The sequence below is a fragment of the Chelon labrosus genome (assembly GCF_963514085.1).
Source record: "Chelon labrosus genome assembly, chromosome: 6".
Classification (NCBI taxonomy): Eukaryota; Metazoa; Chordata; class Actinopteri; order Mugiliformes; family Mugilidae; genus Chelon; species Chelon labrosus.
Window position 1 is genome coordinate 24,437,112 of NC_140342.1, and position 25,271 is coordinate 24,462,382.

The 25,271-nt window shown below is 44.1% G+C and overlaps 1 protein-coding gene across 7 annotated transcripts in view; it reads right to left on the bottom strand.

Moving 5' to 3' along the window:
• The window catches only part of pard3ab (par-3 family cell polarity regulator alpha, b), a 266,468-nt gene that overhangs the window by 80,187 nt on the left and 161,010 nt on the right, over nucleotides 1-25,271 (bottom strand). For 3 of the 7 annotated variants that reach the window (XM_084546195.1, XM_084546193.1, XM_084546191.1), the window contains 7 exons: nucleotides 24,490-24,678; nucleotides 23,643-23,813; nucleotides 19,762-19,915; nucleotides 10,683-10,869; nucleotides 9,016-9,167; nucleotides 7,837-7,881; nucleotides 552-782 (listed from right to left, as the gene is read on the bottom strand). In XM_084546195.1, coding sequence (XP_084402321.1) covers nucleotides 552-782; nucleotides 7,837-7,881; nucleotides 9,016-9,167; nucleotides 10,683-10,869; nucleotides 19,762-19,915; nucleotides 23,643-23,813; nucleotides 24,490-24,678 — 1,129 coding nt within the window. The remainder of the gene's footprint in view (nucleotides 1-551; nucleotides 783-7,836; nucleotides 7,882-9,015; nucleotides 9,168-10,682; nucleotides 10,870-19,761; nucleotides 19,916-23,642; nucleotides 23,814-24,489; nucleotides 24,679-25,271) is intronic. The other 4 variants (XM_084546196.1, XM_084546192.1, XM_084546197.1 and 1 more) reach the window with 3 other exon arrangements.

Here is a 25,271-nt window from a genome sequence, read left to right on the forward strand (position 1 = left end):
CAAGCAGTTTCCCTTATGGATCACTATAGTCTGTCTTGGTCTAAGTCTCCAACTGGTCAACAGTTTCCACTAAAGATGCTAGCTAGCGTGTCGCAGACTTTTCTGATTCGCCTGACTCCTCCTCCTCTCTAAGGTGCCTGTTACTGACAGTGTGATGCATTTGGTATCTAATGCAGCAGAGGTGCTGAGCAATCAATATGCCATTGCCACAAGCAGTGATATAATCAGCTGCCCGATGCTAAGCATTAGTCAGAAAGCTGTCACTCCCATGCACGAGTATGAAGCCACATCCGTTTTAGTGGCTGACATGTCATCAGTCTCATCACTGCTGTGTTAGTGGGATTTGACATCACGTCAGGAATCCATAATGCAATCATCAGATTTCACATTTGAGAGACACGCTCCAGGAGTTGCAGGTTGACCGAGGCTGAAGCGTCTCGCTGAAGGACACCGACGGGACCCCGGCCCACCTTGCGGGATCGAACCTGTGATGTTTCAGAAAGAGGACAGTCTCTTTAAACGCCGCCGGCGCTGAACATTTGGTGCCTTACATGTCTCCATGCCCTCGTCGTCGTCCTCCGTGGCGGCCGGGCGGTCGTAGGATTTGTCGATGGCCGCCCGGAAGCTCTCGTTGCAGCCCCGCCCCCTGATGATGCGAGGGCGGGGCCTGTGGAAGGGGAGGTCTCCATTGAGGGTTACCTCGGCAACCGCTGTCTGGAGGCTCTCCAGGGAGCTGGACTTTTTTAAGCCCAGCGATGGTCCAACGTCCTTGGTGGAAGAACCTGATGGAGGGATACAAGGTGTTTATTGTTGGAGCAGAACAAAGACCTTTAAGTAGCGGTCTTGTAAACCATACATACCCCATCTTAGCTCTGTATGCTCTAATATCCACTACATCCCATGTTTATTTGACCTCACACTGCTTTCAAATGGTATTCAGGAGCTTGTGGTTACGGAGAATCCAACGAGTCAACGTCTAGAAGCTACAGAAGCTACAGAAGCTAACAGTTTAGGAAGCTAACGACCAGATAGCTAAATGCAAGGGATTAAAAATCTTTAAACTTCCACTGGGTAAGAGAACTGGATGTACCGTTTGTGCTGATTTTGCCGACAGTGTTGGCAACTATACCGATCAGACATAACATTATGACCACCTTCCTAATATTGTGCAGGTCTCCCTTGTTCCTTTCAAAACGATTGGGACTCATCAGAGAATGGACATGGGCCTTCTGAGGGTGTCCTGTGGTGTCTGGCAACACAATGTTGTTAGTGGGGGCCTTTGAGGGGAGGGGCCTCTGTGGATCATCCCACAGATTTGGGATCTAGTGAATTTGGAGGCCAGGTCAACACCTTGTGCTGTTCTTCATGTTTATTGAGTTGTTCCTAAAGCGTTTTCCTGGTGGGGATGGCTGCTGCCATCAAGGAATGTCATTGCTATGGGGTGGGGGTGCCTGGTCTGGTCTAGGTGGGTGCATCATGTCTAAGTAGCATCCACACCAAAGAATGAATACCAGGTCCAAATGTTTCCCAGCAGAACAATGAATTGTCACAAGATGGTCAGTGTTATTCACTTCTCCTGTCAGTGGTCATAATATTGTGGCTGATCGATGTATGTGCTTGATTACGACCGTTTTTCTTCTATCGATTTCAAAAAGTGGCCTGGTGGTCCTTAAATGCCTCCACATTTTCCACATTATATGCTTTACTTCAACCACAGGAAACTCAATCCGTACCTTCACATCGAGCCCGGTCATTGTTCGGAACTTAAAACATTCCCAAGGATAATGAACGATGACGCGATGCAGAAATCATCATGAGAGTTGTGTTTCAGGGTGACTTCAGCGGATGGATTTAGAGGATGAGAAAGAAGCACCAACGGCGACCGAGCAACGTGACACATATTTGACAACAAGCCACTTCCTGCCAATTCCAAATGACCAACAACTAAAGCTGTCCAAGTATGACCTCAGACTCTTCCCGTGCTTTGGCTTTAAGTAGCTGCAGTAGCTTTTTTTTTTTTTTTTTTTCTCTTGTGGTGGATTCTGGGAAATGTTCCAGCCAAACCCACAACTACCCCAGAGGTGAACATCCACCAGCCAATATCACGAGGATGTGCAGCGATTGTGACAGCAAGAGCACAACATGGGAGGCAGAAGAAAACCACATACGCAGCCAGCTTCTGCTCCGGTGCAGCATGTCCAGAGTTACTTCCTTGTTTCTGCAGCTGCCGATTAAAAAGCAGCACTTCTATTAAACACGAATGGAGGCAAAACTGCCTCTCTTCACTTTACTGCAACCATCGATTATGATTCAAAAGGCCGTATACAGCTAGCCTCAAGACGCAGGGAAAGAACTTTCTTATAATAGGTCCCACTCCTGAATCTCTGTGGAATGACTCAAGAGGAAACACCTGGTTTACCTGAAACACAAGCAGCCTTTCTGAAGGACAACAAGCAATAGATCAACTGTGTGGTGCATTAATGTGTGTGTATGTGTGTGTGTGTGTGTGTGCCTTTCCTCTTGCAAATTTCATTACAAGACGTGACTCTGAATAAAAACAAGCAAATTTGGAGTAACATGACAGTTTAATTAAACTAAGACTATTCGTACGGTGGTACAGGCATATTTTATTTATGTATAAGACCATGTGCAGTGGATGATAAAAAGATAAGATGAATGAAGGTGTCTGGAAGCGTTAAGAGGAGTCTTTAATGGGAAAATATTGCACGGTTTTATTATACATGCTAAGGGCGTATTGTTGCAAGTGGCCCAGACCACCTCCAAATGCGTCCTCGGTGCATCTTGGGTGTGTTCACCTTGTGTTCATCTTAAATCCATCACTAAGGACACCTGTTAATACCAAAACATTATGACCACCTTCCTTATATTGTGTAGGCCTCCATTGTGGTGACTCATCAGAGAATGGACATGGGCCTTCTGAGGGTGTCCTGGACAGTGGGGGGCCTTTGAGGGGAGGGGCCTCTGTGGATCATCCCACAGATACTTGATCATTTTGGGATCTTGTGAATTTGGAGGCCAGGTCAACACCTTCTGCTGTTCTTTTTGTTTTTTTGAGGTGTTCCTAAAGCGTTTTCACTGCTGCCATCAAGGAGTGTCATTGCTATGGGGTGGGGGTGCCTGGTCTGGTCTAGGTGGGTGCTACATGTCTAAGTAACATCCACATGAATGAATGCCAGGTCCAAAAGTTTCCCAGCAGAACACTGAATTGTCACAAGATGGTCAATGTTATTGACTTCTCCTCTCGGTGGTCATAATGTTGTGGCTGTTGGGGTATAATAAAATAGCTAAATGGAAAATTGACAAACCATTCATTCCGTTCTGAATAATCTGTGCCATTGCATTTAGACCATGTGACACCTGAGCAGGGGGTGACAGAAACATGGAGATAGAGAAACGACCAACAGAGTCAGACTGAATGTACTTTGTCTCCAAGTTCTATTCTGTTTGATATTTTGGGGGAATTTAAACACAGATATGTCATGAGATCATTGTATTTAGCGTCCATGTGTACAATTAAGTTGGGATTTGTCATCTGAATGATTTCAATTGAAGAAATTTTTTTGTGATCTAAACTACTACTTGAAGCATTCTGTTATTGGCTTTCCTTAAACAAAGGAGTACCTTCATAAAATCTATTTGATAACAATAGATTGAAATTTATTCAAATATTCAAACGACCTGCCAACAAACACGCTTGAAACAGGCTTCTTGCTTACAGTGAGACTGACAGAAGGAAAAAAAAAAAGAAATGGAAAACTGAATACACGCAGGATGAACAAGCCTTCGGGTTAGCGGCCCACCATTCATCCTCATCAGTCCTGTTCCCTTATAACGTCTCGCCGGGAGCCGGGCTGATGGGCTTTTCACGCCGCTCGCCCACTTTATTTTTTTAAAGTTCTTTGCCCAGTGCTGTTCGCAACAGTCACACTTCAGCGAAGTGAATTTACACCGTGTTGGAGATCTGACAAATGGCATCTAGTCACAAACATGAGAAAAGAAAAATAACTTTCTAGTGACTTGGTGAGGAGACTTATTCTGCTCGGTCAGCCACCCGGACACTAATGGAGTAGTTTGAGAGACTGGTGTTTGTCTCAATACTGACCAGGGAACAACCAGTGGTCCTATACAGACCTGGTATTAACAAGAGTGATCTGATATATCCAACAAAGGTTCAAAAAAGGCAACTGGACTTGTAGAGTTTTTTGAGAAGACGTTTCACCACTCATCCGAGTAGCTTCTTCAGTTCTAGGGGACTTGTGGGAAGTCTGAGGTTTAAATAGGAACCCCTCCGACTTCCCACCAGTCCCCTAGAACTGAAGAAGCTACTCGGATGAGTGGTGAAACATCTTCTCAAAAAACTCTACAAGTCCAGTTGCCTTTTTTGAACCTTTGTTGGATATACCATGACCTGGGTGACTGAGAACCTTCACAGACAAGAGTGATCTGAGCACAAGTACCCAGCTTCAAGTACCTGCGTTCACAGCTCGCATCAAAATGCCACATACCGCTAACAGCTTAAGGTCCGATCTTAGTTTGATGCTCTGCGTACAAATAAACACTGACATAACTTGAGGCGCAGTAGAACATTGTACACATTACAAGAACGTCAAGATGCTTTAGACGCCAATGGTCGACAAGAAGATGCCCGGGCTGCACTTTACCCTGCAAGAAAAACAACACACTCTTGACCATAATTGTGGCGCCCAAGATGTGATTCCACATTTACAGACTGAACAACCCAGATTGGAAAAAATCTGTGTTTTTATAAAAGGTCTTCTGGTCAATGATTGGAGGACACAATAATTTTTCACTAGGCTGATGCCGAGCAGCTTAAGTATCTCTACCCACACAAAAACACAAGCAAACGTTTAACTGCTTCCCAAAATGGATATAAATGGACTTGCAACGTGAACTTTACAGGGATCACTCAGAGGACACTTTCTCACAGAGATTTACAATGTGTCCAAAAAAAAAACGTGGACGCGGTTTCGGACGCTGCCGACAGTCCGGTATTGTCCTCCATCACTGAGGGGTCCTCGTCCAACATGTGGCAGTGGCCTGTGTCAATAAACCTCTCGGCTAATCTCAGCTCAGGAGATGAGAGCTAGTGTATCCCATGTCATAGCTGTCACAGTCTTTGGTTTCAGCAGGATCGCTGTGTTTGGACTTTGGTAAATGGACCATGGATCATTTGGACTTAGTAGAGAGTGAACAAAAAGTTGGTAAAGTAACACCAGAGGTCCACAAAGTGAAAATAAACCCCTTAAATAAAACAGGGGGGAATCTATTAGCCTAAAAACACCAGGGGAATTGAAAAGGAATTTAATTCCAGACTTTAAGAACACCTTCTTTCTCATGAAGTTCACACCAAGTATCCACCTCAATTACAATAATTATTATCAAAATCTGCAGCTTGTGAGGGAAACGAGCAGAATTCAACGTAAAGGCAGATCACTTTAATTCAGACAGAGACAATGGAGCTTAATTAAGGAACATTTTCTGATTTGTAGTGAAGGCAGCTTGATTATCACCAGATAACAAGTGCTCTCGCATCAACCGAACGTTTGTTTCTGCATTGAAACGAAGGGCATTAATGGCCTGGAATAATCTTAATTGGAGACACGTAGCAAAAAAACAGCAACTTGTTCAATGGTAAATCAGACTCGGATCCGACTAATTATTTGTAAGACACTGAATATCAATAATTGCGTTCCTAGTGACGCATTAGTATCCATAGCAGCTCTCCATTGACGATGAAACAATGACTTAAAAGACGACTGAAAGAAAATTAATGGACAACACCTACTGTAAATTATCAAGTAAAATGCTATCTCCATTTGATGCGTCGAGAACAAGCTGCGAGAACTCCCAAATGAAGGCCGCGAGAACAAAATGACGTCAACTTTCCGCGGGGTATGCAACAGCCTTAAAGGCGAATTACTGTTTTTTTTTACAACCTGGACCTTATTTCTTACTCACCCATATAACTTTTGTGTCATTTGTATTCCTTCAGGAGATATTTAGATCAGCGTATGTAGCGTATATCCATATAATGGGAGTGAATGGGGCACCGAAACGCAGCCTCTAAATAACACATTATCTGCCGCGAAACTCGTTGATAACAGGTAACTCTGGACTCAACGGGGAATAGCACTAGCGCATCATAACAAAATATTGGTTATATGAACGAGTTTCATGGCAGATAATGCGTTATTTAGAGGCTGCGTTTCGGTGCCCCATTCACTCCCATTATATGGATATACGCTACATACGCTAGTCACTCCCACTATATGGCTATATGTTGATATAATTATCTCCCGAAGGAATACAAATTACACAAAAGTTATATGGGTGAGTAAACGACTGTATTTTATGCCAGAAATACGGTCCAGGTTGTAAAAAACAGTAGTTCCCCTTTAAGTTTAAACCATGGCCTTGGTCTTTGCCTAACCATAACCAAGTACTTCTCATGGTCGCCCCAATGAAACAGCTAGAGGAGTGCTATATAATCCCACATATTTATGAGTTTCCTGTAAAAACAGGAGGCTTGGGAGGCTGCCTCACACATGAAGACCCCTCCCCCGTGCAGGATGAGTCATCAGTATTTTTTTTTAATTGTTTTCCAGGACATTATAAAGTCAACAAAGTACCTCCAAAGCAACTTTTTTTTTTGGCATTGCTCAGCCATATACTGGCATATAAGTGACGTATACTGAGAAAAGTAGATTAAAAAAGTAAATCTAATTAGATTAATGGAGATTTGATTTTTTTTTTCATTTTAGATATGAGGACGGATTTTAAAATTGCGAAGACATGCCAAGTTCCAACTTTTTTCCTGCTGTGATCTGATTATGCAATAGCGCCCATGACTCATCTGTTGCCACCATTTGGCCAACACACCTTATAAAATATGCAACAGTCCCATGCTTGCTGACTCACGCCACCAAAACATGACAGAAAGTTGGAATCGACGTCGTCTTCATCTCATGGTTGCCAAACTTTGTTTCACAAGACCTCTTTCGACCTCTTTTTATTTTCAGAGTCTTAAATACGTGTCGCTTTAAACTGACCGACACATCTTCCTCCGTGCAGTCTCAGGTGTTACTCTGTCCCTTTCCTCGTTCCCTACATGTCTTCCTTCGGCGCCATCCATCCTTTCGCCCAAGTCACCGATTTCGGAGGCGACAGTGAAAATACACAAGACTTGACAATGACGGATGGCTCGCTGTCAGCTCGCTGCCTTAACCAAGGACAGAGTGCTTTCTCTGCTCTCCTACTCCCGGCGCGCACACACACACACAGAACAATTAGTACTAAAGCTCTGAGGCAACGGGGAGAAAATCAAATCTGTAGTCACCCGACCGCTTCCACGACCATGTTCGGCAGCGACCTTAAACTTCGGTGGAGACTGCAGCGGTCTTCACTCTGCGGGCTGACACATTCGTCTTTTCGAGAACGAGTCAAACACTGAGCACGGGGAACGCTACGCTGCGTGCATACAGAGCAGAAAAGTCCGGGAAACGTCCACATACATCAAATCTGCAGGTTATCTGCAGGATTTTGGAGTTCCTTACGATATGTGTTATATACAGCACCTGACAAAAACCAGTCTGTTGTGTGAAGCAACAGGTAGACTGACTGCAGCCGGTTTATATATGTTGGTTTTACATTTACAATGCAATAATATGTTCTGATGTGAACAAATAATCCTTTTTATTGCTCTTATAATGCAGATAAATGCAATAACATTGACCGCAAATAACCTGAGTGAACCCTGCAGGTTTTCGTTGTACCTTTCAGTGCACCGGTCCTTACCTGTGTTGGTGCCGGGACGAGGGGTGAGGTTAATCTCGTCGGCTACTGTTAAAGGAAGGGGAGGGAGAGAAGAGGGATACAAACATTTGGGGTTAGTGCTCACGACATTCCACATGCAACATCCAGGTAGTGCTGCAAACATCCGAGAAGGCTTCATCTCAATTAGGACAGGACGCCATGCGAGACGAGAAGGCGGGTTTTTTTTTTTTTTGGCAGGGGTAGGAAATGAAAAGAGAGTTTAAAGGATAGCAATCAGACTTGTTGTCGTATCAACATGGCACACAGCGGCAGTCTGGTAGTGAAGATTAGATATGATTATAGAGAGCGCGGGCAGAGCGAGCGGTGCAGCCAAAGCAATCAGCGGCCGTTCGAAGCCATTTCAAGGTGAATCAACACAGCGGTGAAGTTCTTGACTTTGGGCAAGGGATGCAAGAGAGTCTGTTCTCATACGAGGAGGCAAAGGGGGCGGAATACATTTAAATATAAGGAACATGTTCGGGAGCGTGCAGGGACGTGTGCCCAAGGTCGCATGAAATCCGATTCTCATGTAGCTAACTAGGTGCACTGAATAAATCAAGTGAATTTCCTTAATGCATGTACAGTAAGCCGTAAAATATTTTACTGGGGAAAACACACAAAAAAGGAATGTTACCACTTTTTTGAAGTTTTGCAATCCCTTAAAACTTCCTTGGCCACGAACAAACCATGGCTCAGCTGCCCGATGCCAAAATTTGCCTTTAATTACTGGGAATGACAAGCTCGGCGCCTGTGTGCATTGTTTTCTTTTTAATTTCAGCATTATGAAGCAACAGAGTGGACACTTCAGAGCTTTGGGATACGTAAATTCAAATTTCTCCCTAATTACAACTTCGAATTTGGCCTGAATGGTGTTAAAGTCCCTAAGTGGTGATTAAAGAAAATCCTGCATGACGCGAAAGAGACAATAAAGTTCAACCCTCAACAAAGGAAAAGAGGTTGCATTAGACAAATACCCGATGCGCAGTGATAAATAAGAGGAAAATGATGACTTTACTTTTAGAGTTGAAGGTACGGTGTTAAATGGATGAATGCAGGTGCAGATAACTGAACAGTACCTCAGTCCCTGCTCTTGGAAAATCCTTGAAACTTAACACATAAACCCGAACGCTGGGCGACAGAGAGAAGTTTTGAATGTTGTACCTAGATCCATGCTCTTGGACTTGCGCGTCTTGATGATCTCGAGCTGAGCGGCGTCTCCGAACTGCTTGGTGCGTTTCTCCGACATGCTCTGGCGTCCGAAACCTTCCCTCTGGAAGGCGCCGTCTGCGTTGTTTTCGTCTGGACTCAGGGTGCTGGAGGGAAAGGTGAGACGGGCCGATAAGATAAGATGGACTTCATTGGTCACACAGAGGGAAAACTGGAGCATCACAGCAAAGAAAGGGGACAAAAACGGCTTAATAGGATAGATAATATGGAAGAGTTGTAGGCTGAAATACAAGAAAGATTCAAAAATACCAAAATAAAAAGAAAGAAAAACAGTAGTAGTTAACCCCTTAAAATTCCTGTAATTTCCGCCTAAATCACCTAAAAAGGGCAAACCCAACGTAAATTTAAAGGTATTCTTGAACCATTTGGAGTACAGGCATTGATTGGGCCTCTTTTGGAAGACAATCCAACAGTCAGAATCTCTCTACAGGCACTGAGTAACAGGAGTTTGAATACACTGAAAAATAAGGATTTTATGTTCACCGATTATTTTTTTTGTCAACAATATTTGCCTTCAAAATGACTGTAGCTTGGCGGCGTGGACTGGAAAACATGACGGGACCACAGCTTGAAGTCTCACCTAGTCCTGTTTCAAATTTGACAATAATAATGCTACAGAAAAAGAGGATTTTACACTGTTTTTATTTTAAGGGTAGCACCGGGCTCGCCAAGAGTGTGCAGAAGACACGGCAAACGGTCATCCAGTGGGTCTAAGTGAGGTGCCAATCAAAGCTTCAGAGTCCAGTGGTGCTTTGGTAGCACTGTGTAGCTGATGCATGTATGCTAACTGGAGATACCGTCGAGAACATGAGGAAAATTTGCGCTTCTATCGGAAACCAGGAAAGTTTGCTGCAGCGTAAATTGTGCCATTATAGGTCAAAGGGGTTGGTGTGGCCTAACTATTTTACTGGACCTTTGGCAATGTAAAACTCTGTGTCAATCTAATCTCTAGAAATTAAGATTTCCAACGATGTATAACATAGATAGATAGGGGGTTGAGTTAATCCCCTGTTTAGTCGGGAAAACAGTGGATGGCCTGGCAACGAGTTACGTGATGAGCAAATCAAGAGAAGTTCAAAGAACCCGGTTTCTTCAAAGAAGGAGAAAGAGGCAGTGGACAAGAGATGGAGGGATATAAAGCTGGCGTTGAGAGAAGGTGGAAAAAAAAAACAAAGTCAAAAGATGATAAGGCTGAAAGATCGGTGACACTGAGTGATTAACATAGAAGAAAGCAGAGAAGGGGGTCAAACATACAGAACGTACACCAGCCAAAAGAAACCTGAAACTGTAATGTCCAGTTAGATAAAATAACTGAACTAAAATGGAGTTCTTTGTTTGTTGCAGTCCTTCACAATACTGTACGATTCAAGGACTCAGTACAGAGGAGTGCTGCTTCCAATCAAAGAGCAATCAGGGGAAGGAACACACATACAGTATACAACAACGCCCTGACCTTGCACAACTGCATTTGCTACCGTTTGCATGAAATTCTAGAGTTTAAGGCCTGACTTAAAGCGACAGCCAGCGAAGCAATTCAAACAGAAACGACTGAAGGTGACTTTAAAACATTAACCACGCGGAGGGAACTGAAAGAGGTCTACCTTTCGTTGGGACTGGGCAGCTCCTTGGCCCACGGCGGTATCACGTCAGCGGTGAAGCCCACGTCGTCGTGAGAGCTGGACGACGACTGGTCGGAGAGGTTCGGCGGGAGCAGCGGCGGCCGGTCGTCCTCGATGATCACGGTGTCGTCCTGGGGCATGTTGACGGTCGGAGAGAGCTGGTAGTTTCCTGGAGGAGACACAAGACGTTTTTTTTTTTATTATTCTATTCTTCTTCTTCTTCTCTTTTGAAACTGCTGAAGACGCCACATCTCCAACCTGACTGACCAGACGTGCACGCATCAATAATAGATGACGTCGAGCTCTTGTCTCCGAGATCAAAGAAGAAAACATCTGATGCAAAATAATACTTCAGTAAGAAATACATCAAAAGAGACAAAGCACCAATTCACCATGGTGCAATCTCGGTAAGAGATGAAACTATTCATATTTTATACATTAATAAAAGTCTCTCTATCACAGTTTTGACATATATGGAAAGCTAAGAGCTGGTTACGACAGATACCTGAGAGTCTTACAAACTAATTTTTTGAAAAAAAGACAAACTGAAAGACAATCAAACGTGTTCTAATACAGGACAAACTAACAGAAGTCTAGAATATTTTATGAACAGAGAGGTCTAAGGCACAGAAACACCCAAACCGACATCAGAGAACTACCGGCAACCAAGGCCATGAAGTTGCACTTGAACACACCACGAAGCCAGTATTGGCAAATACTGAAAGAAAATAACTCTTCATACCAACAGGTGGCAGTAGACTGTATTCAAAAGGAGGGCTAGTACCGCCACATGACGATGGCGTATCTATGGCGTAGGGAGTTACTCCGTCAAAAGCATTTATACCTGAACAGTTAACGCTCTTTTAGAGTAATGCGGAACGTAGACGTCGTAACCTACGTACGTAGCCTAAAAACGCCACCCAAACACTAGTCGGCGCTGCATCTTTTTTAGCCAGTCGGGTTAATTTTTGTTTCTACTTCCTGTTTCATTTTCAATGGTGACTGAAACTGTTGATGGAATTTTGTCGAAGACGAGTCGTACAAATGTTTGCATCTCTGAACCTCCTCAGTTAACCTTTCCTCCATGTGTTACATCTTTATTGATCCAAAACAATCAATTAGAAAATTGCGGAGATGGAGAAGCAGCTAGAAATACTAAAGAGGAAACACGCTACTACCAAGCGGACCAATCACAGCTCTTGCGGTCTGCATCGCCGTGGTTGGGTGGTGCACATCAGGTTACAGCGTAGGGTCCGGTCCGTACACCGTCAATGTGCCACGGTACTATAAGTGACGCTTTAGCTTGGACAGTAGGAAGCAATGAAGAGCTACAAACTTTTATACAGAGCTGGACCTCTACTGAATCATGCAGATCACTTTGTCTACAGTTTACTCATTCTAGATGATCATGTTGTGTGTATTTGAATGCTCAGATTAGATGACGATGTAATAAAAGAACAGCCTCCTATGTGGGCCCATCACAACTGTTCCTCTTTTTGTGCACGGGTTCCTCGAAGCTCATCAGCTAGAGTGATATTTTATTTTTGTTGGTGCAGGGCAAACCACCAAAACTACAGTCACAGATGCTCACTAACAGCCTGGCACCAGCGAACGGGCGACCGCCAGCTCGATGTGTCACAGTCTTTAGACAGAGCAACTCCCGCTGAGGTCTTGGTTCTGGTTCAGCATGAGACACGCAAACAAATTTAAATAGGCACAAGGAAAACATTCACAGACGGTGAACACTGTCCACAATGTGCTTCATTGTAATTCCATTTGATGCCACTATGATATCTGACCTCAAGTGTAAGTGGAGAAATTCTGATTTCCAAAAATTCACGATTGATATGACAGGAGACAGGAGAAGTGAGTAAGATTGACCATCTTGTGACAATTCAGTGTTCTGCTGGGAAACTTTTGGACCTGGCATTCATTGGTGTGGATGTTACTTAGACACGTAGCACCCACCTAGACCAGACCAGGTACCCCCACCCCATAGCAATGACACAGCAGCCATCCCCAGCAGGATGCAGCCTGAAGAACAGCACAAGGTGTTGACCTGGCCTCCAAATTCACTAGATCCCAAACTGATCAAGTATCTGTGGGATGATCCACAGAGGCCCCTCCCCTCAAAGGCCCCCCCACTAACAACATTGTGTTGCCCGACACCACAGGACACCCTCAGAAGGCCCATGTCCATTCTCTGATGAGTCACAACTGTCTTGGAGGCACAAGGGAGACCTATACAATATTAGGAAGGTGGTCACAATGTTATGCCTGATCAATGTATAAAGTTTGAGACTGCAGTAACCGTTTATGGGTCAACCACTTGGGAAAAACACGGGTTTCCAAATAATACTGAAAAAGAAAATACATGGTAACTTTATAAACCACAAAACATATTTTGTAGTTAAAAGCAGAGTGTAACAGCTCCTGGCTAATCAGCTTATACCAAGAGGAGTTTGGCAGCAGGCACAATGGTGTTCCTGTGTCAAAACACTATGATTAATTCAAGCTGTGCCCTCGCAAATAAAGATAAAAACTTCTCTGTGCTGGGGCGAAAACATAAAATAGTCCCCTTTCTCTGCCTCTGAAAAGCACGGCTTAAAAACGCCCATTGATATGCAGCGCATGACTTTGTCTTTTAATCTGTATTTTGAAATTGGCATCAAAAGAAGGGGGAGCTTCAGCGCTCCATAAAAGCCTTGTGTGCTGAGCTTAGGGAGAAGTTTGTTTGTCTTTAGAAAGCGTTTCGGTTTTTTAAAGCCCGAGACCTGGAGGTCTGAGCCAGCCCCGCTGTTTGTTTCTCATAGCCGAGCACCGGGGGGACCGACGTGCCGCTGGGTGCTGCCGCATCTGAGCAGCGTGGGTGAATGACCTGATGTAGATGAGCCGACGGAGGAGGAGGAGAGGGATGAACGTGTATGTGTGTGGAGGTCAATTTGAAAAGTCACTGTTCTCAATGAAAAGTGATGTTTTATTTAAATGCAGTCATTAACGCACTCTGGGTTTTCTATTCCATTTTAGAAAAGGAATTATTGAAATATGACTTGCTAACTGGCAAAATCATTTCATTGATATCTACACTGATCAGGCATAACATTATGACCACCTTCCTTCATAATATTGTGTAGATCTCCCTTGTGGTAACTCATTAGAGAATGGACCTGGACCTTCTGAGGGTGTCCTGTAGTGTCTGGCAACACAATGTTGTTTGGGGGGGGGGGGGGGGGCTTTGAGGGGAGGGGCCTCTGTGGATCATCCCACAGATACTTGATCAGTCTGGGATCTAGTGAATTTAGAGGCCAGGTCAACACCTTGTGCTGTTCTTCATGTTTTTTTGAGTTGTTCCTAAACCGTTTTCGCTACTGCCATGAAGGAGTGTCATTGCTATGGGGTGGGGGTGCCTGGTCTGGTCTAGGTGGGTGCTACATGTCCAAGTAACATCCACACCAATGAATGCCAGGTCCAAAAGTTTCCCAGCAGAACACTGAATTGTCACAAGATGGTTTAAATGGTATTCACTTCTCCTGACAGTGGTTTTAATGTTGTGGCTGATCGGTGTGTGAATGCACGCCCATGCGCGAGAATGTACTCACAATACAAACAATAAAAGTGTGTTGGGCCGCGTCCGCAAACGTGTGCGAGTGCACGGCCTCGACTTCCTCGGGCCTCCGCTGCATTAACTCCAACTGTTATATAGCGGCGTCAGTGTTCGTCTTTGTGCTCCTCTCAGCCGCCTCCTGCTGTGCGTGTTTGTTATTCGGGAGTCCGGGTGAGTCCTCGAGCACAGCGTGGCCTCCCTTCCCTCTCAGACCCCACACACACTTACGTTCCAACACATGTGCGCTCACACAACCACTTAATCCCATTTCCCTAAGCAGTCCAATGCGCAACACTGAGAATCCCATCAATGTCACAGTGTGAATCACTGCAGTACAATCAACTGGCAGCTACTGAGTAGAAAACCAATGAATCTGTCAACTCGGTAGGCTGGTAAAAGAAGGGAGAAAAAAAACAAAAAACTAAAGCCTCTTTGTTTTAGTGCCAGCACCCGAGGGCAGCCGTCGACCGGCAACAATAGCACTGCCGTGTGGACGGAGCGCACACCGGGCATCACCTGAGAATCAAACCAATAAACACACATTATCGTTCCCCAGTGGCTGTAATAATTTCTGACTGAGCCGCGGCGCAACAATAGGTGGCATTTCATTTGAGATCCTCCGGCAGAGGCTATTACCGGACGCTTTTTTATTATTTTTTTTTTTTTTGTATGAAGCTGCTGAATACTTGAAAGGAACGGGGCGACGCAGGAGGAAGGAGGCGGGTGAAAAGATTCTCTAAATGAAAATGGAGATCGCAAGAGGTGAGAATAGCACGGGGTGAAAGACAAGCAGAGGAGTCTTTGCCCCCCCTCCTCCCTTCCTTTCATTTTGTCTTGTCTCGATCTATTTGCATAATTAGTGAGGAGGTTATTGCCAGGGGTGCTGGGCCTTGAAAGCTATTGGCCTGAAGGAATAATTAAGTTGCTCTCTTATCCCCAGCATCTTCAGAGTGCAGGAATATAAAAAAACAAAAAAAACAAAAAACGGGGGGGGTGATCTGAGAGCTTGCACGGGGCAAAAAGCAAGCTGCTCGCCTCTGAATGGGAATGATGTTGTCTTCTAAGAAAGCCTGATGCATGATTTATGTCCTGCTGCGCCCTCACAACAAGAGAACAAGCTTATTGCAAGCAACTGTGAAAGGCAGCACTCGCACACACACACACACACAAGTTTAGTTCTTTAGATGGAGGTTTGCTGAACACGAGAAGCTTCGTATTCACATCCAGTCTTCTGTTGTTGGCTTATGAGCAGCGGCCGCGAAGTCGGGCATATTTTCTTTTTCAGGCCGTACCGTTGTCATCGAAGCAGTCATGACACAATCGCTTACATTCGTGTTAAATCCAATAAATTAGCGAGAACAATCTCCCGCAGTGACCACACGGCCATCATCTGGTCCATCATTACAAACACGAGTGGCCAGAGCACCGCTCCGACTCCCAGAAGCGTACTTTTTCAAAACGTCTGGTTAAACCCAAATTACACACAAAGGCGCCGCAATTGTAACCCCGGTTGCCGGGATGTGCAGCCATGCAGAGACTCTGGGTTGAAAAATCCATGTTCGGACGGATCGTTCTTTAAGACGTCTTCTTTCATCCAAATTGAGCAATACACAGCAAAAAGGAGTTTGATTTTGAATTCAGAAGATGAATTAACAGACGTTAACTTGACCGATCAACTTTTTATTATTTGAAATAAAATCCCTGGAAAAGAAATCCACTTAACTACTCATTAACTATTCATTATTCCTTATTTAAAGGAATTCAGTCATACACATCCAAAAAGGGTTTGTGGCTTTAACTTCTCAGATCCGATTTCACTGGAGCAACTTTTTAATCTGAGAAAGGGTTCCGATATATCGTCTGTAAAAAGCTTGTTCTTTAATCTCCCTTTAACAGAGACTTTGAGAAGACGAGGAATCAAGAAGTTAACATGGCTGATACTTTCACACACTACTTTATTGTTTGATATGGAAAACCCCGGATAAGTAATCCACTTAACTATTCATTATTATTTGAGCAGGTGTCCCATTTTTAGCTTGAGAGCCGCTCCCAATTAAATGTAATGCCTTTCATTTAAGCAGGTATGGTCTCTTTGAGATCTCAAATATCCTTGGCCAAGAACATGCAGCTTAACATACCTCAGAATGAACCTTATGTAGTGAAGTAAAATCGCCTTTTAAAAGGAAAGCAGAGTCTAACGGCTTAAAGCTGGCCCGTTAGCCTTTATCCTCTTTGTCTGGGCTACAATTGAAAATGAACTAGCTTTAATCCTTTCCCCGATCTCACTTTGACATAAACCCGCAGAAAGAATTCCAAAAATAAATGTGCATCCAGTGGTAAATAGCTTGTTTTTTTTTTATATACATAGCGCTTTTCTACCTATTGGTTTGCAAACTCGTTCACACAATTACACACACACATCCAAACACCAGTGCCAAGCCCTGGGAGCGACTCAGGGTTCAGTATCTTGCTCAAGGGCACCTCTGCATGTGGTCCATGTATCGAGATCGAACCATTAACCCTCTGGTTCGCGCACAAGAGTGGCGAATGCCGAAGCAAGTTCACTGGAGCTACTTTGTCCTCTCCACTGGCTTCAGAGACAAAAAAAAGTCCTGCACCTCTTGTTTAATCCAAAAGTCTTCTTTTCCGTCTTGCTACATATCCTGTAATCTTCCCTCTGTGCCAACAGATTTTAATGTGTTATTATTTGGCAATAACTCCCTAGTTAGTCGCCCCTCGCTTACAGGCTCTTGGCCAACCACCAGGCCTGTGATGATTTCTGATGGTTCCTTGGTTCTAGGCTGTAGAAAATGAACAGTGCTCTCTTTTCCAACAAAGCTAAAGATCACGACTCTATTGAGCAACTCGAGTCAGATGTAAGGGTTGTATCGACAAGTTGACTGGTCAACTTTACTGCTGTAAAAGCAGGAAGTCGACTAGTCACTGATCACGTGACAATAACATGGACGCTTCGGAGAAGACAGGTGAGGAGCCCAGTGGGTAAACTAGCAGCGGTTCATCAAGTGTGTGGAAATATTTCACTTAAGATGAAGCCCATGCTACCGTGACATGTCAGTCCTGAAATACAAAAAAAGTACAACTGCGATGCACACTCATCTGAAAAGGCATCTGCTAACGCTAGCAGAGGAACGGTCCAAATCCTCTGGACAGCAGTCAATTAACTTCATCAGAGAGAAGGAGGCTGCAAATCAACAATTTTCTGGTCAACAATTTTCGCTCTATTAGTTGACATTTTGTAGATCGGTTGTAGAGCGTGATTTTTGTCCTTGATGTCAGTGAACGCACCATGGAAGTTATGATAAAGCTGAGAGTTTGCCGAGCGAGAGTCGCATATTAGAAGTGTCAGACAGTGACAGTAGTTTGTGTGAGATGCTACAATATGTATTCAGGTCAAGAATATAGATTTCATTGTTTTATTTCATGCATACTTTCTACTGTGTTTTTATGTGTGACGTCATCGACTGGCCAACGTCAGCTCGACTTTCACCACGTATTAGTTGACTTTAAAACATCGGAAGTCATTCAAGCCCTAGTCAGATATTTTTTTATACGCCTAGATGAACTCTAGCCTTTATCAACGCTCTGCAACTGCAGATACAGACATCAGTTTATCCGATTGGGTAAGTGACAACGATCTCGTTTGTCACCAATGAGCCAACAGCGTCTTTCTATCTCCTGCGTATCTGCCGTGCGCTTCCACTCCCGACCCTGTACGCTCATTAGAAACTCTTGCTGCTTGTTAAGCATGGATGAACGCAGCCACCGCGGCAACGTGGTGGAGCTTCACCTATTAGCACTTCCTCCGTCACTCACAACTCACACACACTCACGACGGTGTCAGTGTCAACCAATTTGCATGAAAGAAAAACACTTCAGTACAGTCGCATTGATTAATGAGCTAGCATGAAGTAATTAAAAAGAAAAAGATTAAAAGTTTGTATATAATCTACTCCAACTCTACCTCTGCTTCATTAGTTTACATTTAAGGTATTTCCTGCACCTTCTTGTTTGGACTAACTAGACAGAAGATGTGGTAAAGGCATTTCCCTCTAATCATCTCAATAGTGGATAATTTAGTTCTTTTTGAAATACAAATTAAAATAAATGACCACAAAGGACAAATGGCTGCACAACGGTTTAGTTATTTTGTACTTTCTTGAGATTAAAACAAGGGGAGGTCTGCGGTGACATCTGGTGTACAGAAGCCTTTCGATGATCTACAGAAACATAACCACCCACCCATCAATCATTCAAGTGCTACACTCACGCAAGCCTGCACAGATGGGTGCATGGCTCTTACTCACGGATACAAATATGCTTGCTAATCTCTTGCACTTTATCGAACACACACACACGCATATACACTCACCAATAAACCAACTCAGAGTGTGTTTTGAACAATGACAGATACAGCATCTAGGAATAGACATGTGAATCAACACACGTGTCCTCAGATGCGCTTTCAGCAAACACAGCAAGAAACAAACTACTTTTTTTTTGCTGCTTTTTGCTCCGACATTTTCAGAGACGTTAAATACCAGAGTTTGGTAAGACCAGACGACACAGTTGGCCCTGGCACCTCGCACCAAATGTGCACACATTGTGTTTTTATAAACCTGAGTCGGACGTCAGGAGACACTACAACAGCATTGAGGGGAGGCCGTTCAAGGTGAGCATTGCTATCTTTTGTACAATAAATCCCAATCTTGTTAAGGGGTATGATCGGATACTGCGCCACATTTTGAACAACATTTAGACAAAAACCTCCACGGCTTAAAGAGGAAGCCAACACTGAAGTGCCAAAGGCAGCACATGTCCACTTGAGGCTCGTTCCAACAGCGAGTCAATCCACATAGACCTCCATGTTATAATGTCCAACTTTATAGTGAAGATAACAATGATTACAGTCTGGTATAAAATCAAATTTGGTCTCTATAGTTAATTTCTGAGATAATTAGAGGCATGCCCACTTTAAGTGATAGGTAGTTTAATTTCTGAGGCACTGCCAAGATGGCGACATCCAGAGACACCACACTGAGCTTCAAAACTGCTCTTCAGGAATGATATGGGTGAAGTTATCTTTAAATACAGTCACAGATTCTCTCACTTTATCCCTCTTTCAGTCCTGTCGAATCTCATCGTCCTACCTGGAACATTCCCCTCTTTCCAAACATAACATTCCTTATAACCTACCGTTGATTCTTCCTTTCTTTTTATCCATTCTCTTTTGTCAAACTGCGCATATAGTAATACTGCAGCAGATATTTAGTGGAGAGGACTCAAGTTTTGAGTCTATGCCAGTCTTAACACAAAGACATACGATGGCCTTAGGCTGACAAACATCAACTAGGAAGGAGATGCTGCAATCAGTGGAAAATACATGAACACAAAAGCCAAAACGACTGAGTTATGAGAAATATGTGATTCTCGCCTTACCTATTGTACGCGGCATCATGCCTTGTCGCGGCATCAGGTTGTCATCAAGTCCCTCAAGGCCACCGTACAAAGAGTGGGAGATTCTGCGCTCATGGTCATCCAGAGAGGTGTTCATTGTCTGCTGGGGTCCCAGCGGACTCCCCGGTGGCTCCTGCTTGAAGACGGAGGACATATTAGAATTACTTTTGTACTCGGAGCATTTGTGCTTACATAAGTAAATAAAGTCAGACAATGAAGCTGCAGGGAGCTAGCATGTTTGCTAAACGGTAGTGGATGGGAGACAGAGGGCAGCTATCCATGCTAATGCTAACGGTGTGTTAACCAGGATAAACGAGCATGGATTTCCAATAGGCTGCTACGCTCACAGGCCGTTAGCGCGCTAGCAATCCCCCGCAGGGGACGGTTAACCTCCTTGAATCTCAACATTTCCCTCAGGACCCATGATGACACTCTCTTGTTTGCTAGACAAATAGACCATTTGCTGGTCATGTCACCCATAAGCACACATCTACAGTGTGGCCTGAGAATGTGTGTTCCCATGTGTGTTCACTGTGTGTGTGTGTGTGTCCTTGTCCTCATTGTTTGCCCATTGGATCGTTGGCTGTATTGATTTGTTATGGTCCCTGCATTTCTTGCTGAAGGTGATGACAGCTCTTGCCATAAAGATAACCATCATCGCCGGCATCGCGTAACGAGCGATAACACTATCACACTCGAGTCAATACTGGAGCCAAATTACCCCCCAATCAATGGCTATAACTAGCGAGGCAGGGAGTCGATTTTGGCAGAAGGTCTTTGCCCAATGATCCCTTCAGCTCGCTAAATGGTTGAGGTGCCGTAATAATAGCCGCTGTCAAATGGATCCTGATGTAAACAAACAAGTCCAGTTTACCAGAGAATACATATGTGGGTACATTTGGAGGCTGGCAGAAGCGTGGAGTGTAATGGAGTGTCTTGTTTAGTCTCACTTCCCACATGTCACCAGTACAGCAGAACATCCTTAAAGAACAGTTTTAGCATCAATACCGCAATGTATAAAAATGAATCCACCAAAACTCTATATATGGAAGTATTGACAGCTCTGAACAGCATTTAGAACATCATAAAGTAAAATTTAAGAATATTATTTAGTAGCCCCTTCCTCTATCTTTGCAGGTTGCCACTATGAGCTTCTTGCAAGCCATTTGTTGGACACATAAAACATCTTGAATCACAGCTAAGGAACCAATCTAAACACTACATGTATACAATGCATCCACCACTGAGACAAACTGATTTCCGAGGTCGCCATATGGCGCTGTGACTCCTGGCATGCAGCTGATCTGGACTTTAAATGAGACTTAATGAATTGGCCGACTGCGGGGCCCAGGGGGAAATGCCTCGGTAATGGCCGAGGGGATTCGCCCCACACCGAATCGCGCAGGAGCCCGTTGCATATTCAGGCTGATAATTGAGCTACGGGAAGGTCTCGATCCCATCGGGTGCCGGCGGTGATGCGGAAGTTGGGTGATCTGGGTTGGCCGCGTTTCTATGGGGACGGAGGGAGGAATGGCAGCGGGTGGGCTTGTGATTTATGCAACGGCAAACATTTGAGATTGATTTGAGATTGGCTGTCAAGGGACGGAGACATAGGGAGCAAAGTAAATACTGGATTATTTGATCCCATATGTCAGTAAATGTCACGGCTTTCATCCTATAGTAATTAGGCATTATTAGATTTTAACAAATGTTTGATTGACAGCTGGATATGAGGTCTTAACAATCTATAGTCTGTGGGGACTCAGCTCTGTGCTGTCTCTTTGAGTAGGGGTCTATTAAATTGTTGTTTTCCTCTTCTTGTTTTTCCAGTGTCGTGAACACTATATCTTATAAATAGCCAGACACTTGGACGGCCTCAGGCCAAGCCTCCAGCTACATGTGAAGCAAATATTGACGAGACTCCCAGAGCTCGAATTGTATTCATCCAGCATGCTTCCCGTGAAGTCTCACTACCTTACAAACACACACACACAGTATCTTAGCAAATGAACACAAAAATATCCTTGAAAATAAATGCATAAGTGCATAAGGTTGACGCGCAAAAGCACAGACGACCCACTTCCCCACACATACACAAGAGGCAGACACAAAGGCACGCGCATGCACACGTTTACACACATACACAAAACACACCTCCAGGCCTGGCCTCTGCTTTCAATTACCAGGCGGGCCGAGGGGAAATCAAAACTTTGACACACCAGGTTGGAAAAGGAGAGCGAGGGAAGCCGGGCTGTGCCAGAGGCGTTCGCACGCACGCGAGCGCGCCCGTCCGTAGACACGCGGAGGTTCAGGCTCAGCTTTCAAGCAGGCGACAGGCCAAGGTGTACAGAGAATGTGAAAACATGACATTGAAGGGAGGGGAAAAAGCCGTGTAGCTCGGTTCACCGCCATGTTTTTCTTCCTTCCACCGGCCTCGAGGGAGGTGAACATGCGTGGGAGGGTTTGGTAAACTACCAGGACCTGACTTCTTAGTTTTACTTTTATGAAAGAATGAACCGATGCTCATGAGGGTATTTCCCACTGTTTTGCTTTGGATCCCATTCACTCTGTGTCTAACCAATTGTCGATATTCAGGAACAGTTCAATTTTCTTGCAGAGAAACACACTTAAAACTCTAATCGTAACCTCTTATAACAGCAGTTCCTGACTAAACTGCAACCTGCATCCAAATCTTGATGTCTTGTGACCTAGGCCAGCAGCTGCCACAGGACGTTGGGTAACTAGATCAAATCCAAGAAAGAACGTCTGAACATAACCTGTAAATGAAAGCCTTCTCCTCCCTTTATCCAATGACTAATGTTGACAAGTTCCCCGTGCAGGGTGTTTACCCACAGCCTTTCCAGTGGACTTGCTCAGAGGTCAACAGTCAACAACAGCTGTAATGCGCAGCTCTGAGGTGTGAACGTGTGAAGCCTGAGTGTGAAGCAGGCTGCCGCTGTAAAAGGTCAAATCTGCTCCTTCACGTTGAATGAAGAAATTAATCGTTCAGTTTACGTGTACTGCAATAATTCACACCCAACCCCATTATGTAGAATATTCTGATACTGATCCCATCCACATACTGTTCTGTACGCTACATACTGTAGTTTTGATATGGTCTTTTTGACTGTGGTTTATATGGGTTTGGTTTTCATTAGGTTACATATTTTTACAGGCCTTCACACATGTGATGGACATTTACAACATATATTTTAGAGTAATATGGGACATTATGTGTCTAAATATGGCTGAAGTAGGGAGGTGTTTTAATACTAGCTGACCACTTGTGTTGCTGTCCTCATAGACTTTTAAAATGGGTCTAATGCCGCTGCATCTCCGGCTTTCAGCACCACCACACAAAGGAATAGTCAATGCATCAAAACAGTCAACATGTTTAAATAGTAATTAATTAGTTTGGACTAATGCATTCAATATGGGTTGAGGGGAGGGGCCTCTGTGGATCATCCCACAAATACTTGATCAGTTTGAGATCTAGTGAATTTAGACAACACCTTGTGTTGTTCTTCATTGTTTTGTTTTTTTTAGTTGTTCCTAAAGTGTTTTTGTGTGTGCGCCTGTGTCAGGCTGCATCCTGTTGGGGATGGCTGCTGCCATCAAGGAGTGTCATTGCTATGGGGTGGGGGGGCCTGGTCTGGTCTAGGTGGGGGCTACATGTCTAAGTAACAGCCACACCAATGCCATAAGGTCCAAAAGTTTCCCAGCAGAACAATGAATTGTCACAAGATGGTCGATGTTATTTATTACACCTGTCAGTGGTCATAATGTTGTGGCTAATTGGTGTATAGTCATCTATTTTGACAACATCACATGCCATATTAATCTACTCTGTCCTTGTTCCTCACCTCATTTCTTTTGGCCACTCTTCTGGCCACGATGAGCTGGATCATCCCCCGCTTGTTGCCCTCCGTTGACATGGACTTCCGTAGCGTCTCCATGGCGTCCTGGTTGGTTTTGCCCAACAGGGATTCTCCATTCACGGCGATCAACTGGTCGTTCACTCGCAGCCGCCCGTCCTTTTTCATGGACAAGAGATAACAGCAGTTGTTGTAATGCACTTGTTGGAGCTTCGCCTCTCGCTCGCACAGACAGTTCATACTGTACGATAAATAAAAAGCAGCCGTATCGGCAACTTAACAATAACCTTGATCTAATCACACTAACAGTCTCGCTCAGACAGTGTATCCTGTTTCTAGTCATGATCTAACGTCTAGCAGAGAAGAGTGCTTTTAGGTCCATTATTATGTGCTGTCAACATAAGCTTGTTTGTATGAAAAACAATCACATTGAAGGAATACTAAATTGACTGCAGCAGTGAAGATAGCAAGAGAAAATGGGATACTTTGCGCTAATAGATTTTATCACAGCTTTTCTTCTGAGAAACAGAGAAATCACTTTTCTTTACTTTCTCTGTTGGAAGTTAAACCAGCAGAAGGCTATGATAACATGACCTTCAGCTGCTGTTAAGTTACTTCTAAGGGCCTGGTATTTGGGCAGTGAGATTTAAAATTTAAAACAACTGCACAGTCAATGCAAAATGGCAAAATGATAATAAATTTATTAATAACGATCACACACTATGTTTAGGATTAATTGTATTGCCAACGATCCAATTCAACAAACGCACAAAAGACGTATTTTTCTTACATTTCCACTCAAGCCATCCACTAATTAGATCAGATGGTGTCGTACCTTGCAGGCTGCGCCTCCGTTTATGATGGATTTGACAAAGATGCCCAGATCTGCGTGGTTCTCCTTGGAGCGGTTGCCTTTGACGCTGACGCCCAAACCTGCAGAACCCGAGTCGCTGAGGGGGATCTCAAAGGTCATGAACTCTCTGGTCCCATCTGGAGTCAGGACCAACTCGTCCTCCTCCGTCTTCTGTAGGAAAAGGATCAAAGAAACAGAAACAGAAGGACCACTTTAGAAATTAGACTTCCAAATCGTTTACAACAAGTAAACGCCATCCAGAAGCTAAAACAACCTTGAACACGAAGATGAGGACATCAAAGTCTGCAGAGCCCACTGAGATGGTCATAATTTACCACAATGAATATTTAATAACACCAACAAAAACATTCATGCATTTATGCGAGACTAAAGCAGTGGCACAAAAGCCCCCTCAGCCTTGCCATGCTTCCACCGAGCTCCCTTGGGTTAGAGTGAGGCCAAAAGTTAAAAGGACATTCATTTGGCCACTTGACGTTAATGAAAAGCACTTGCATGTAAATTCTAGCTGGACAGACAAGGAGATAAATCAGAGTGCAAGCTGATTAGCTACAACAGATACATTAGAGTCAAACAGACTAATGCTACTAAGTGTTAAAACAGGTGCTTAGTACAAACAAGCAGGGAGTTGCGTTCCACAGTCCAAGTCATCAATACTGAACCGCGGGCATAAGGTGGTTCACAAAGTCTCTTGAACCACCAGAATGATTGAGACGGGATTTTATCAAAATCAGGGTGTGATGTGT